We start from the raw sequence: 16922 nt of genomic DNA, 5'->3' as shown, positions 1-16922 counted from the left end.
CTTCTCGCAGTGAACACTGTGATAGGTGAGACTGCATAACCATTGGAGTGATTTAACTTACTTTGCATAAGTCATAAGAAACACCTTTGTACCTAACGATGGTTAGCTGTTATAATTAGTAAGTTGTAGGTGGTGGTGGTATATAACACCAAAGTTATAAAGTACATCTAATCTACTAATTTCTTCTGGTGAAAGGCCTCTGAAGTTACACAGCAAGCAAATATAAAACAACACTCTGTGTAATGTAAAAGGTTTCTGGCTTGGCTTATTACCAATTCAATGTGTTATTTGTTTAGATTTGTCTAGGAAAATTACAGCAGTGATTGTTCAAAATAATTTTTTGTAAATTAGCAATCAAATCTCATATTTTTGTTTTCAAATGACCCTTGATTTGGAACTCCTTGGTTTCTATAATAGTCAGCACATTGTGGTGAAGTGTGCGTGGCGCTGGGTACGCTGAGTCTTTACCATGGATCACAGCGTGAAAGCTCATCTAGCCCCACGTTTATGACATCAGAAAGGCTATAGAATTTTTGGAATAAAATTCACAAATTACTCCCAAGTTCGGGATGACTCGATTGAATGTAAAAGGAAGGTAAAATATAGATGTAGTATAAAACCTCATCATCATCATCCTCTGGGTAGCGATGGATAATGAGGTCTTTCAGATACGCCCACTCCTCACTTAATGAACAAAGTAGGGAGGTTTCAAAGAGCAAGCATTCTACGAACGTAGAGGATGACCATGTGGCATCACAAAGTGGAGGATGGCTCAATCATTATATAGATGCCAAATAATTGAAAATCATGCGCCAGCCACGTTGACACAATAACTATAACCATCATCGTCAGCCTTCCTCTGACACAATAACTATAACCATCATCGTCAGCCTTCCTCTCGCCTGGCCTTGGCATTGATCATTGCCAATGTTGGATGTAGTTGGATGTAGGTTTTTCACTGTTGCCCTAGAAGTGAAGTGTTTAATGGGGTAGTAAGTGAAGAGTGGCTGAGCTCCAAGGCAAAATAAAGCTTTCGGCAGCATCTTAAATCATTATCAAAGTAATGAGCACATAGTACACAAAGGGAATGTGTGTGTGTGTGTGTGTGTGTGTGTGTGTGTGTGTGTGTGTGTGTAAAATACCCTATTAATAGAAACTGTTGGGAGAGAATCCGTATGGGGGAAACAAAGCCCTCAATCTAAGTATGAGGAACATGAATATTAAAATCACTATGAGATACTACTTCCTACCGACGATGTAAACAATGTAAAATTCCACTAGTATTAAATGCTGTTGAAGACACACAGCGACAGAAAAATACTCTGCTGGTGGACGTTTATTAGTTGATAAACTCACTTTGGAAAGTAATTTTTTATTGCTTAGTCAAACTAAACCTGTGCCAGCTATAGATGCAGCAGTTGTTTTCACAACATGGCCATTGGGCCCCTCGGCGACACCAAGGTCTTTTTACATGGTGTCTGTGAGATTAGAATTACATTCATGATAGTAACAACTAAGGCATTAAATGCCATTTTCATTGTCATTCAGTCACAAGTGTACAGCAGAATTTTCCAGAGGTGGTGATAGGGTTTGTGATAGTCATTGCTGTGTTGGCTAATGGAATGTGTGCCTGTGTATTCATATGTTTTAAAGCTATATCAGTTTTAACTTCTAATGTCTCTATAGCATCAATAAAACCTTTTGTGTTCCCTAGCTTTTAAGCATAGTCCTTAAAACCAAAAAGTTTCAAAGTTATAGAACATTGGCTTTTAAAGTGCGATTCTGAGACCAACAAAATCAGCACCATCTGGAAACTGGTTAGAAATGTCAGTTTTCAGATCCCAATCCACACATATTAAATCAGAAAACTCTAGAAATAAACCAAGCTTAGTTACTATAATTGGCTACCAAGGTGAAACTATGACCAGCACCAAAGTGTGTAGAGGGCTAAATAAATTTTGCTATATTAATATATAAATAATGATAAAGATGAATGATCTGTTAATCAGCATGGTTTTGTCTTCAAAATTAGCATGAAAGGAAAAGAACAAGTCACTAGAAAACCCACAAAAAGCTTTCCATTTTAAAGTTCATAAATTTGCAAACCTCTCTGTATATTGTTTACGGTTATATCTATATAGAAAAGTGTTTAAGGCAAGGTTATTCATTCTCGAAGGGTTTTGATTAGATAATTCTTTTAAAAATCTATTTTTATCAACTAAAGGAACACGGTAGTGATTCCCATAGTGACTGACTATGACTCGGGAGCTCCAAAAATGTTCCGTATCAGCCACCTTTCTGAGTGAACAGCCTCTGCTGCACCGTTTTACCTAATGATTCGTACGACCTCTCGGAGAGGTTAGACAACTGAAGGATACACTAGGATGCTGTCATTTTCTGAACTCTGTCATGGTTTGGGATCTTTAGGCAAAGAAGATAATTAAGACGTTAACTTGATAAATGCAGTTAACTTTAGAGGCTTTAACTGTATTAACTTTTGAACATTAAACTTGAAATGTTGATCAAGATGACATTGAATTATTATGGATGTTTTCACTATATGATAGGCATAATTAAAAATGCAACGCATTGCTTTGAGTGTAATATGGAAAAGAAGTTGTTTTAGTATAAAGATAATGAGATTTTCTTTTTTTCCAGCGACAAAGCAATACCCTTTTTTAGCTTTAAAACTTTGGTGAAATAGTTTTCCATATGACATCCTATTAGAAAAAAATTCATGGAAGCCAACCTGTGGGCTGGTCACAATATACCGACTTCACCATAGTGTTTAAAGATATCTGGTTATCGAGAGTACATACAAATGTTATCTATTAGGTAGTAGTTTTGTTGCAATCTCTCTAGCATGTATTCCACAATAAAGTAAAGGGAGTCTATGGTGCTCTTGTAAAAATTCTTAACAAATGGAGGACAATTTTCCTGAGAGAAGACTTGTTCTTGAAAAGTCTTTAACACTTGGAAAGATAATGGGATTTTTCTAGAACAAACTTATAAGATGTCCATGTTTTACACATTCAAAAATGTCCCCAGTTTAACGTTTACCCCCCACAAAGGCAGCAGGAAAAGCATGTTCATTAGGAAATTTGCAGAGATACAGCATAGTGTTTGTCTATAAGTGCTTTCAAACTAGAAATTGCTGCTAAATGATTGTACTAAAATGCATTGCTAGCAATAACTGCTGGTAATAGTAAAAATTCAAAAGCAAATAAAAATAATATGTGGGAAGTAATCTATTAGCTTAAATTTTAAAATTTAGCCTAGATGAGACTAGATAGATTCTTTTCATACTGTCATACTTTCTTGTCTTAAAAACTCACATTTTCTCCCCTTTTTATTACCGATTTTGTTATCTAACTTTTTTGGTACTTATTTTGTTGGAAAGGCACAGTTTATATATACAGGTAGTCCCTGACTTATAGTTGAGCTACTATTACCTACCCTGAAGAGACTCTCCTTTTCTTCCCTCCGTGTACATCTCATCATTAGTCATACACACTACATGTGATGTTAAAATATATTTGTATGTTTATATGTGATAGCAAATTTATAGAGATGCTGCTAATGGAGGGAAAGGCAATACCAATGAAACGTAAAAACTAAAAGGAGAAAGAAGTCGTTTACTTCTGCCAGAGCCAGGTTTTTCAGATGCAACCCTGTAGTGAGCTGGGGACTACTGTAAAAACTCTTTGTATTTTTTAATGACGCAGAAAAATAATAACATTAGTAAAATAACCTTTGGGATTGTTTCATTTAAAAGGCTTAAGACTGTAACTTACTTAACTTTCCATACAGTATCTGTTTTCCCTTCTGTTTAGAGCTATTGGTTTCTCAGTTGACGTTTTTCTTGATTTGGTGCTGTGGGCTTTGGGATGCAGTCCTGCGTTGGCCGGAGGGCCGCTCTCCGGTCCCGGGCTCGGAGGGGATGTACAGTGCTCACGTCTCTTTGTTGGTTGCTTTGACTGGTGCTTTCCAGCAGCTCCGGGCTCAGCTCCTGGTTCTCAGTATGGCACAATGACCAGGCAGATTTCTCGGCACAACTCGACCACTTCTTCGGCATCTTCGGGTGGATACAGACGGACTCCCTCAGTGACGGCTCAGTTCTCTGCTCAGCCTCATGTGAATGGAGGTCCACTCTATTCCCAGAATTCAAGTAAGCTGGTGCTTTGCAGGCATACCATGGTGGAGCTCCCTTTAGATGGAAATGACTTGTAACTTAATCTGGCCTATGATAGACAACAATTGAAACTGTACTATTTCACGTTTCTGCTTTAGAAAGTTGGACCTTGAATCGCATACCATTTTCAGAAGAATTGCTTATCACATTCTTCACCCCCAGCTCAGATGTAACGAGTGTGTTTTCCATACTGAAATTCAATTGGCATTTTACTTTAACATAGTATTTTTCTTACTATTAATAGAATTAGAGAACAAAAAAAGTCACTTAAATGAGTCGAATCGAGTAATATTTATTGGCATGTTTCAAGTCGTTACAGATACAAACATTGGGAAGTCGTTTTCTGTAAAAGCAGTATAGCAATTGGTGCCTATCACTTGTGAACCTGCAGTTAAATGAGTTCACGGCCATTGAAATAGATTTTATCGCCTGCTTACTCTATCTGAATAGTTCTAACAGGGAAGGATTTTCTTTTGATTTCTATTCACCTCAAATTGCACATCTCAGCACTAACTGCAATGGATGTTTAAGAGCTGTTATGATTAAAAAATTAGTTTTAGCATATAAAGCCAGGTAGCATGAGTTGCTTAGGGTAGTCCTTCATTTCCATTTACATACTAAAATGCTTAATCCAAAAAAGGAACAAAAACTGAAATCTGAAATGAGCCTATTCTCTGGGTTTCATTATTGACTGAAAGCGTGGTGAGCACTGGGGCAGAGCTTGGAAAGACACTGCCCCCACGTAGCTTTGAAACAGCGCTCGAGCTGCCCACGTGTTCATCGTGGTCCACCAGAAACACTGACTCACCGTGGCGCTGCCCACATTTGCGTGGAAAGTTGGCCTAAGTTCTTTTTATGTACGATGCACCTTGTGAACGTGCATCGTGTTTTAAAGCAGGACTAGGGGATGTTCTCGTTTTAGAGTTCAAGATCTACGGTGTTACAGCCTAAGTTTTTGAGAATTCAAACTTAAGACATACAAAAATTCACAGATAATTCCCTCAAATCAGATAACCTTTCCAGGCTTAGAATGTTACCCAAGTTACCAAGAAGGCACAGACGTCACCAGTTAGAATTTTACTTCACATTCTTCCCGGTCCCCTTTTTGTGATGAAAGGGAGGTAACATCTGAATACTCCACAGAATATCACATTATTGGCCTCACTGGATTTCATGAACTTTAAAAGGTTTTTTTTTTTTTATATATTCTTTTTTTTTTCCTGATCAAGTCCTGTTTTAACGAACAAAGAGTCACAGCTTATAACGGCCAGCCAAGGGGCTTTTTTTTCATATTCTCATGGATCTTTAGGTCTCTGTCGATAACTGTTCACTGTTTTTCTTTTCCTCACTTAGACATTTCATTTACTCAGTGAATTGGATTTTGAGTGTCTCCTACCATATGTGTGTGCACTTTTATTTCAGCACTTCTTGGTGACTTGTCGAATTCTCAAACAACACAATTTCATTACTGAATGTCTGAATTCTTTGGAAGTTGTAAAGCAAATTTGGCTTCAAGGTTTAAATATTTAATTACATTTTTTGAAATTCATCATCCTTTGGTCCGAGAGCTGGTGGTGTAGTTAAATGTATGTACGATGTTGTTAGTGTTTTGATGTGCACATTTTCCCTCTGTCTGGAGGTGGTGGTGGTGAGATGCTATCTTCACAACGTAACCTTTTTTTTATGTACTAACCAGCAGGGCGAGGGCGGTTCCTAAAAGTTCTGGTAGAATTTTTGGAGTTTGTTTTGTTTTTTTTGTTTCATTTTTTTAACATCAAAACCTCTATGAATTTTTTTTAATATACAGAGTTTCAGGATGACTAGGACCAAGTTCATAGTGAATTCAATGTTGTTTTAGCTACCCAGTGAATGTTAATGCATATATATTGTTTTGTTTTAAGCTATTGCTTCTTTGCTTATTGAAACTTCTTTTAAAATTTTTATATTACCAAATTTTGTACATTTGATTAACTGAAACATCCTTTAAATACTTCTTAAGGGTATATATGTAAATAGGTCAATTTAATGTTTCTGCTTGGTGACTGCTGGCACACCAAGTTTTGCTAGCCAATCCCACTGACTTTTCCTTGATTACTAGCTTATTAAAATGGACGGAGTGGTGAGCATGTGGATTTGCCTTCCAGTTTGTTACAAGTTGTAGTACATTTACTGCTCTTAATGAGCATTTAGTATCATTTTTCTATAAATTATATACTCTCCTGAAAGAGGTTGGAATGTGTTTCAAGCTACCTGGTAACTCATTAGAAATTATTTCTGTACGAAAACTTTTAACGTATGGACAATCAGGTCTTCTTTTCTTAAGTTAACAGTGTTAAAGGGCTACTTTTCAGCTCTCTTGACCCATGAACTTCAGTGAACAATTAACTAGAAAAACAAAATGCACCTACTGCCGTCGTGTCAATTTCAGTGCTTCGTGGGCCTGTACAGGGTTTCCGAGTCGATAGCTAAAGCGGCCGGGAGCAGACAGCCTCGTCCTTCTCCTGCAGAGTGACTGGCGAATTTGAACCAGTGACTTTGCTATTTGCAGTCCAACACTTACCTGACAGCAGGATCCTTTTGATCACCCTTATTCTAGTCTAGTAGATTTAGGAGTAATGCCTTTAATCTTAAAATGGTCTCAAATATAAAAATAACTTTGTTGTACAAGTCTTTCCTTAGAATTTAAAAGTTCCATCACAGGCAAGTAGGATGATGATAAATTTTAAAATTTCCCAAACAATATAACATCAGGAATAAACGAAGTGCATTTGTTCTTGACTAAAGTGAACCAACTAGCTAAGCACAGGGCTGCCTTATTACATATACTCACGGGGAAATGAACTTCTGCAGGTTTTTGTTTCGTTTTGTTGTTTTGCTTTGTTTTGTTTCATTTGCGAACTGTTCTTGGCATACTTGTGTTTGTGGTCCTGGTAACTGACTTCTGCTTTTTGTTTGTTTCCTTGTCTTTCCTTTGTTTCACTCCCCCCATACCATGTGGTTGGCTACCAGTTTCTATTGCTCCACCCCCTCCCCCTATGCCTCAGTTGACTCCACAGATACCTCTCACAGGCTTCGTGGCCAGGGTGCAGGAAAACAGTAAGTTCGGAAAACGGAGCTATCCAAGAGTAGAGGCTGTCTCTCCTTCTAGCATGCATGGCTGATGAGTCATCATTTTCCTTACCTTTACTGGGAAGCTAATCTTACCTGGAAAATAGGTGCAGACGCTACGGACACTGAAGAGCACGGTCTTCCGTCTGTCCTCTGTGTGCATGATTACTGACCTGTGGACATTTCAGACTGCAGCCTTACACATTTAAATGACCCATGACAGGAGTTTGTTCTTTGCGGATTCTTAAAACACATTCAAACACAAAAGTTCAAATTGTACAGAAACGATTCGTTTCTTCAATTATTTAGGGAATTAGCCAGAAAACATTCTAATTCTGTGAGATTACGCTTACTATGAACTTGGGACAGGACTCTCCCTCTCCCCTTTAAATTAGAAATATTTTAGAGAAAGTGCTCTACAGTCTCCCCTAGGGGGCAGTGTAGATGGACCTCTCTGGGCTGCCGAGACTAACTCGTCATGGGAGCACAAAGCCAGGTCTTTCTTCCCAGGCTCAGAGGCTGGGGAGTTTGAACCCAGGGCTTCCTGGTTAGCAGCTTGGAGTGTGGCCCATGGCAGCACCAGGGCTCCTTTTGCACTTCTGTAAAAGGCATCGTATCAGGATAAGGATGAATCTGCAAGATTAGCTAAATTATATCCATGTTATCCATTTGATCATCAGTGAGGGCTCTTTGTCTTTGACTGAAGGTCAAGCTGGATGGTTTCAGAAGTCGTTTTGCGTATATGGGTTTAATCAGGATAAACTCGTTCACCGTCTTAATACTTTTGACGTGCCAGAAGACATGTAGTCCAAGTTAAGTGATTGTAGTGGGTGTAAAGCAAATTTCCCATCACGATAGAACCAGCTCTATCATGCCATTGTAACCATTTAGGTGAGGATGGTGACGGTGGTCTAACTTTATCTGAGACCATCGCTTTGAATACAATCTCAGTATGATTTGAACAAACGCTTAATCCACTTGGCAAGTCGATTTTTTTTAAGGAGACTGTTGGAGGGGAATCCTATTCTTCAGCTTCTGCTGACCATGTTGTGGTATCTTCCCACCCCCTCACTGCCCCCAAGCCTAATGTTTGTTTATAGGGTGTTATGCGCAAGGCTCTGGAAAGAATAAAAATAGTTTAAGACAAAGCCCTTAACCTTAAAGAGTATGTGATCTGATCTAGTGGGCATATGAATATTGTCGCTTCAAAATTAATTTACTGTGTATCATTAACCTTACTTTAATGCTTGAAACCTTTAATAGGTTTTAAGCCTTTAATAAAAATAAGTAGTTCTTTTCTTAAAATTAGTGAGTATAATTAAATTGCCCGTCCTTATTGCTGCAAGACTTTAAAAGCTAAATCTGTGAAATTTTGTAAATGCTTTAAAATAGCCATAATGAAACATCACATTTGTGGGTTCAAAGTTTATTGATTAGTTTTTGTTCATTCTGTTTTGTTAGACATCTAGTATTAATGTTCATTATTTTAGGCAAACATGGTGTTTTAATTCACTTTTCCCAACAAGGCCAGTTATTCACCTGACACTTTTTCCAACACAAGATGGCATCTACTTTTGGAAAAGCGTATTAAGAGGGTTGGTGGTAAATGTCATGCCTGTAGCAGGTAACCATCAGAGCAGTTAAATGTGAAGGAATGAGCTATAAAAAGGTCACTGTGTCCCTAGCTGTTTAAGATTAACATCAGGAAGCAGTGTTGCCCTGTCTACGTAGCAGGTGCTGCTAGATAGCGGCACTTGTACAGAGAATGACTTTGCCCGAACTCCTTCCAATGGGTACACAGTTGAAGATAAGCCCATGCAAATTCACAGCCGTCGAACATACAGAGTGTGGAGCAAATTAATGAGCATAAATCACAAAGAAATGCACTGCTAGTTTTCAGACAAGCATGTCTAACTGGACAGTAGGTCATATTAAGGGTATGGGCTATGGCTAATTGATGTCAGGTGGGGTCCTCTTGAGAGGGCTAGACAACTTTGTGAAAAGCAAGGATAAAATGCATGTAGGCATTTTGGAGAAAAATAAATTGTAGATAGCTGTTTGATCACCTCCCAGGGTTGGCCTTTAAATAGGCTTTTTTCACATCCCCCTCAAAAATAAAATAGAAATCACAGACTTGAAGGTCTGTTATCTGGAAGTGTTTTATCTGGCGATTTAGCTTCTCAGTGTTAGAGTAAACTTTGAAAACCTGTATTTTTACAAATAGATGATACTTAAGCTTTTTTTCTCCCTGGCTCACATAAACAGGCCTTGCAATTGGCTTGTGAGTGACTCGGTTTGTAAACTCTCTGGCATCTAACCATTTCGTTCCTGTAGTCAGCTTGTAGCAGTCATTTTTACAGTCGCTTGCACTTTTAAAGATATTTATCAGAAGTTTAAATTTGACATGAGTTGGCTTTGGATTCCTACATAAGGGATGTATTTATTAGCTGGTAATACTTTGAGCAAACCAGCCATGGAGAACTCTATGGAGTCCAGTTCTACTGTGACACGTATTTGTCGCCATAAGACTCATAGGCAACTGATTTGGTTTAGCATAATAGCTCAGGGTTCATAGTTCTAGACTGACATTTTCCCCTTTATTATTTGTTCCATTGAGTATTTACATATATACACATACTGCAGGCATTTTAGATTTGTGATATGAATCATTTTTTTGTTTTATGTTGCATGACATAAGCGATTTTATTTATATTTTGAATCCACTCTTCCCTCACTTTATTTTTCATTTTTTAATTTTAATTGTGGGTGTATTCTTACAAAACGGGATCCTGCGATCTAGTCTCCCCTCAACCTGTACCTTTGTTTTCCTAGCAATAATGCAAAAACTTTAGCTTGATTTCTGCACTAACAATTAATTATGAAAATAAGCATTTTAGAATATATGTAGTGAGATTATCTACTCAGGAATTATTTAAGTTTTAAATTCAATCTTTCGTTCTTGTTAAATTTTAAGTAAAACATTAGAACACCCACTCCCAGGAGTAGAGCCAGTACAGTTGACTTTCCCTTCTTCAATGTTAACAATAATTAAAGTGAGCAATAAACAAAAATCCACCTACCTTATTTATTTCTAATTTTTCTAACTAAAGTAAAAATTCGGGGCTTGAATGAGCCCAATGAAAGGCTACCAAGCTATAAAGATCATGCTAAGAATAGCAGTGCCGTTGTCCAAATGACAGTTGTGACATGTGACTCGTTTTGGACAGTAATCTAAGTCTCAGGGTCACAAAGAGCCCTGTCATGGGCCTTGGAATAAGGAAATGACTCCCATAATCATTGTGGAAAAAGACATTGTCTCCTGACATTTGCATTGACTAAATTGTAGTACTTCCTAATGCCTTTATTTTAATGTTTCAGAATTGTTCTTAAATGCTACTAGGCATAAGTTTAACACACCAAACTTTTATTTCTAATCATTGCATGTTTTATTATAGTGCATGCTATATATCTATGTGAGTTAGCACTCTTGTAAAACTCTGTTAGCTTAAGGATGTCTGTTGAGACCAGTTTCTGATTGACATTAATTACCTGAATCCTTTCAGTTGCGGACAGTCCTACTCCACCACCTCCACCTCCCCCTGATGACATTCCCCTGTTTGACGACTCTCCACCGCCACCTCCTCCTCCTCCCGTGGACTATGAGGACGAGGAGGCTGCAGTCGTGCAGTACAGTGATCCCTATGCAGACGGCGATCCTGCCTGGGCCCCCAAGAACTATATTGAGAAAGGTAAGGTGCCATCAGCGAGGTAATATGAAGGAAAGTCACCTGATTCCAGAATTTTAGAAGTAGGAAAACGACCGAATTCAATGTTTCTCGAATTTGTGTACTCACCTAACAGCCAGGAAAGGAGCCCTGGTGACACAGTGTGTGACACAGTGAGCTGCTGCTAACTGCAAGGTCTGCAGTTCAAAGCCGCCCGCTGCTCTTTGGGGGGTGGGGTGGGGTGGGGTGGGGTGACCACTAGGCTTTCAGATTCCCTTAAAGATTTAAAAGTTTCAGAAACCCACCGGGGCATTTCTGCTCTGTCCTATAGGGTCAGATGAGTAGGAACTGAGTGAATGAGCAGCAAAGATAATTTAGTTGAAGGTTATTTACTGTAATTTGCATTATTCTCCAGTAAAAAGGAGGGAGGGGTCTTCCCTTTTGAATGGGCTTTTTCAGGCTGCCTCTGCACCCAGCTGGAGATTAACCTGCTTGTTTCCTAGTAAATGAAACAAACAACAAAATGGAGTTACCTGACTTAAACCACATAATAAGTAAAGATTTAAAAACCACTTTCAGGCTCTTAAAAAATAAAAACATACTTTTTATATCTAAATACCTTTAAATATATTTAAGTATATTGATGAATACCATGTAAGAAACCTCAGTTAGGATTGCATCTAGATCATTTTGCATATGAGATAAACCACCAGAATTGTGTTTCACAAAATAGCCCTAGGCCATAGTCCTAAGTCCTAGTCATTTACTTTAATTATCTATTAATAATAGTTGACTAGGGAGTTTTGGTTTTTTTTTACTCGTTGTATTGGGAACTCGTACAAATCATCACAATCCATCCATCCATCCATTGGGTCAAGCACATTTGTTGCCAACATCCTTCTCAGAACATTTGCTCTCCACTTGAGTGAGTCCTTTGTAGCAGCTCATTTTTCCCCCTCCCACCCTCCCTCCCGAATCCTTGATAATTTATAAATTATTATTTTGTCATATCTTACACTGTCCAACATTTCCCTGCACCCACTTTTCTGTTGTCCGTGCCCCAGGGAGGGGGTTATAATATAGATCCTTGTGATCGGTTCCCCCTTTCTACCTCACCTTCTCCCCACCCTCTTGTTATCGCCACTCTCACCACTGGCCCTGAAGGGTTCATCTGTCCTGGATTCCCTGTGTTTCCAGCTCTGATCTGTACCAGTGCACATCCTCTAGTCTAGCTGTATTTGTAAGGTAGGATTGGGATCATGATAGTGGTGGGAGGGGGGTGGTGGAGAGGAAGCACTAAAGAACTAGAGGAAAGTTGTATGTTTCATTGCTACACTGCACCCTGACTGGCTCATCTCCCCCCTGCAACCCTTCTGTAAGGGGATGTCCAGTTGCCTACAGATGGGCTTTGGGTCTCCACATTCCTCCTCGTTCACAATGATGAGCGGCAAGAGGACACGATGTAAGATATGAATAGAATCTGTAACTTATTATTAAGGGTTCTTGAGGGAAGGCAGGTGGGGGAGGAAAGGGGAAGAAATGGTGAGCTGACATTAGGGGCTCAGGTGGGAAGAGAGTGCTTTGAAAAGGATGATGGCAGCGTTATGTGCAAATGTGCTTGATATATGGATGAATGGATTTTGGTAAGAGACATAAGAATCCCCAATAAGAGTATTTAATAATGTTTTAAAAAGATAAAGGAAAAAATAGATTAACGGTTAATCAGTGCAAAAATGCCTACATCATTTATTTCACATGTGCTAAAACGTTATTGTGCCATAAAGGCAAAATAAAATATTTGTTAAATTCATAAACCAGTCGTTTGCTGGGAAATTGACTGTTTGTGGATCCTCGTCCTTTTCCACAACACTGTTTGCACAGACTGGTATACAGTTCTCTAAATACTGGTTAACGAGATTTTACTTACCTCCTTTCCCCTTCTAGCAAGCATGCAAACAAATGAATTGGGGATAGCCCCATAGTACTTGAATGTTTGACTTGTGTAGGCGTAAGATGCTATTTACTTCCTAGTCTGTGTATTTTTAATACATAGCCTGGGTTGTGGCCCGGTCTACTGAAAACCTGTGCAACTTTGCAAGGTTGTTATTTTGGAAGAAACCCATCAATATCTGAATGAATTGAAATAGCTAGTTTAAGTCCCATAATTCAGAGAGTTTCTCTGAAGAGATTGGTAGACACTGTTGAATGTACTCTAATTCAATTGTTAATTAGGCCCAAGGTCAAGCCAGTGATTTAGGCACATGGTGGGCCGCCGACCCCCCCCCCCTCCATACTTAGGAAAGTGGTTGCTTTTGTTAGCCCTATGGACTGAGTTGGCAATAAGTCATGAAAGTCCAGTAAATTTCAATACAATGCACTCATGCTACTACTTCAACTCCTTTCCCCATAGTTGTTGCAATATATGATTACACAAAAGACAAGGATGATGAGCTGTCGTTTATGGAGGGTGCAATCATCTACGTCATAAAGAAGAATGACGACGGCTGGTACGAAGGAGTCTGCAATCGAGTGACTGGTCTGTTCCCTGGGAACTATGTCGAATCAATCATGCACTATACTGATTAAATTTTTGGCTTTGAAAGTAGATTCTCATTACTCAGTCAGTCATACTGTGGGGCTATTATGGTTAACAGAATTGTCTTAATGTTTTAAAATGTGCCCATATTTTCAGGACATGCTCTTTTATCCGTATAATTGAATGTCTACCCGTAAGCATAAATCTTGGAGGCAGTTTGTATATTGCTGAAAAGCATTTTATACAAGAAGCTGTCCATAACCGATTGTGCTTATGCATTTACTTATGCATTGTTAACTTTTTGACCAGCCTAAATATTCTGGGGAAGTGGGTTATAATATATGAATCATGATTCAGATTGTACCATTACATCTTTCAGTGCAGCATGGTTACTAACACTGTTAAACTAATCTTAAAAGCAGAAAATTTAAATGCTGGTGCTGGTCAGATTTTTGTTAGAATCTCTCATTCTTGAACTATACTATTTGTTTAAAGCATGCATACAAATTTATGTATTGAAATATACTTTTAAAAAAATCCAAGATGCTTCCAATTTGTGTGATGTTTACCTGGAGCACTCATACTTTGCATCTCTCACAAAAAACAGACAAATAAAAATTGAGTCCTCCAAGGTCTCCATGTGAAACAAAACAAACACAAGGGTGATCTGTAACATTGTAATTTGTACGTAAGTTTTTTAATGAGTGAATTTGCATTATGAATTTTTTTCATTCATAAATAAGTGAACCAAAGGTTTTTGTCCTTTCCTTTGTTGGTTTGCTTTAAGACAAATAAATAAATAAATAAAGACGCTGATTTATTGGAGAATTATGATTCTATTTTCTCAGTGTATTGACTTTGAAAGAAATTCAGCCTTAATCTCCATCTGTTCAAACAGCAATGTGATAACTGCAGATTTAAATTGGTCGTGTACAAGTCAATTACTGAATTTAAGTTTCTCAGAGTGAAGAAAATATGTCATAAAGTGCACATTCCATCCCTTAGGCAGAATTCTTTGGGAATTTTACATGGTCAGTCCGTCAGTGTTAGGTTGGTTCAGGGAGCGAAAATGGTAAGTGTCTTTCACATACTCCCTTTTTAACAGTGGATGCAGTTAACTTTTGAAAAGGTACGGTTTAATCTATGATCTGGCAGAAGCAACCTAAAAGGATTTTAAGATAAAACAGGTGGGAAACAAGGTGAGTCATTATCAGGGAACAGGGACACAGCTAACCAGCAGATGCTTTTGTCTTGGACATGATTTGAAACCCAACACGTGCACTTTGTGTGGCTCCTCTAATGTACGGGAGGGCTCGAGGGAAAGTTTCTCTTGTGTATAATTCTATATTGCTTGGGTTTCTGTGTATTGAAGACTTATTTGGGTTTCAAACTATGGTTAAGTGTACTGGGCAGCACAGACTTCTAACAGCACAGTGAAGTGTAAGAGGAGGTGGCAGGGGGGGACACTTAATTCTGAAAATTAAAGACCATTACTGCTACCAAAAATCACGGTGACTGTTTCATATGCATTTTACCTTTGTTAATTTTAAACATGATTTCAGTGTCATTCGTGATCACTTAACTACTTTTTTGCTTTATGTTTTGAGTGGAATGTTCTCAGAATGTTGTCAGAATGTTGTGTACAGTCTTTTATAATAAACCATTCTCCTCTATACCTTATGTTGGATGCTGTCAGAATGAGCTGGTATGGCCTTACTGTAGACCTTCCCTGCCACGCTCCCGTTACTTACTCAGTAAAGGTGAAACATGACAAACCATTTGGAATTTTTAACGTTGATTATTTATTTGTGTAATGGCTTTACATGTGGATATTAACAGTGTAAACAATACCACATATAACCATCAAGATACCTCGATTAGAATTTATAGGGCTAGAATGACAGGTTCAGATGGTTTAATTACTTAGTTATGGCTTTCTTCAATATAATTTACTTTAAAAAGTTTTCGGAAAAACTCTGCCAATTAAAAAAAAAGCTACCCACCAGTAAAGTTGAAATGATTTTTTAAAAAATGATTTTTGGTTATCTGCACATGAAGCAAACAAAGTATTTGACAAAATTCTTTAGGCACAGTCTGGTAAATAGCTGCCAGCAAGAACAACAAGAGTTGTCATTTATCTCTTGTGAGTACAGTTTCTGAAAGTTGAATGAGGGCGTCTCTTTCTGGGGATGGTCGAAGTTTACTGATCTCTCGTATCGCTTCTTGGCAGTACCGCTGCGCGAGGTAGGTCGTTTGCTGCACACCATCACTCTGGGGGCACAGAATAAAATGCGTACATGTTATTGACTGACTGACTGGAGGAGCTCTTCAATTCCTGTTGTCATCAATTAAAGCACACTTTGAAGTTTAGATGAGTTGCGTATAGGATGTCACGACAGTAAACCAACTGTGAGTCGGAATTAACTTGATGGCAATGAGATGCTTCCAAGTTAAAAGAAAATTATTTTTTAATTTTTATCATGCTTTATAAAGTACAGGGTCAGAGAAATAGAGATACAGAGGCCGCACTGATAATGGGCTGACGCACAGCAACAACTGAGGCTAACAAGGGCCGGTGGGCATAGCTTGTTCTGTCGTACAGAGGCGGCTCAGCGAACCCACTCGATATCGTGAGTGTACTTTCTTCAACCCGTTGTTCTAGCCACCTCGCAACGTTTTTCTGACCTTTCTTTCCCAGCTAGAAGAGAAACTTCACGACGGTGCAAAACTGACTAATATTTGAGTAGCTACCTATTTTTCCAAAAGTTGTACATACACCCAAGAGCTTTCTACCATTAAAAAATGAACAGCCTACAGTGAAATATATGAGGCTAACTCACAAAATATGACATTAGAGTTCCAGTTCCTCCTATATGCAGGGTACATTGCAAACAGAACGCCTCCCACGTGTTTGAACATGGCTCTGCGGTCCGTGGATGCCTGCAGACAAGCTCTCTGAAATCAAGACCTGCAGGCTAGCAGGCTAGAAGGTTAAGGTTAACTCTGTTTTGGGATCCCAAAGGTAAAACCCGGATAGATTTTCTTGGACAATCAAGGGGGGCTACTTAGGAAGAAGTCTTAGGAAAATGGAAAAGATGGCTGGTGAGGGAAAGACCACGTTGTGCCAAGGTACCAAGGAATTTTTAATGCCCAACCTGACAGTAATACCTGCTTATTCTTTGAGGGAAGCCCCCTGAAAACTTTGTGGGAAACCTTACCACCCTGTGTACCCTACACCCTTGATTTTGCCCCTCCAGACTTCATTTTGTTCCCCCAAAGTCAGCACTTGAAAGGAGCTGGGACTGCTGTTTGTGGTCCAGCCGATGAGCACACACGTCCTCGGGGGTGGGGTTACAGTTCT

General features: G+C 38.7%; 2 protein-coding genes across 10 annotated transcripts in view; one reads left to right on the top strand and one right to left on the bottom strand.

The window, feature by feature from the left end:
- Window positions 1-14377, top strand: part of ABI1 (abl interactor 1) — a 101450-nt gene extending 87073 nt beyond the window's left edge. For 2 of the 8 annotated variants that reach the window (XM_075552537.1, XM_075552539.1), the window contains 4 exons: window positions 3992-4168; window positions 7202-7288; window positions 10864-11049; window positions 13436-14377. In XM_075552537.1, coding sequence (XP_075408652.1) covers window positions 3992-4168; window positions 7202-7288; window positions 10864-11049; window positions 13436-13611 — 626 coding nt within the window. In that variant the 3' untranslated portion in view covers window positions 13612-14377. The remainder of the gene's footprint in view (window positions 1-3991; window positions 4169-7201; window positions 7289-10863; window positions 11050-13435) is intronic. The other 6 variants (XM_075552538.1, XM_075552540.1, XM_075552541.1 and 3 more) reach the window with 3 other exon arrangements.
- Window positions 14378-15359: 982 nt separating this feature from the next.
- PDSS1 (decaprenyl diphosphate synthase subunit 1) overlaps window positions 15360-16922 on the bottom strand; it is a 53719-nt gene continuing 52156 nt past the window's right edge. For both annotated transcript variants that reach the window (XM_075552536.1, XM_075552535.1), the window contains exon 11: window positions 15360-15832. In XM_075552536.1, the coding sequence (XP_075408651.1) occupies window positions 15692-15832 (141 nt within the window). In that variant the 3' untranslated portion in view covers window positions 15360-15691. The remainder of the gene's footprint in view (window positions 15833-16922) is intronic.

This window comes from Tenrec ecaudatus, chromosome 6, assembly GCF_050624435.1.
Source record: "Tenrec ecaudatus isolate mTenEca1 chromosome 6, mTenEca1.hap1, whole genome shotgun sequence".
Classification (NCBI taxonomy): domain Eukaryota; kingdom Metazoa; phylum Chordata; class Mammalia; order Afrosoricida; family Tenrecidae; genus Tenrec; species Tenrec ecaudatus.
Note: the sequence above shows the minus strand (reverse complement) of the source record. Positions and strands in the feature narration are given on the sequence as shown.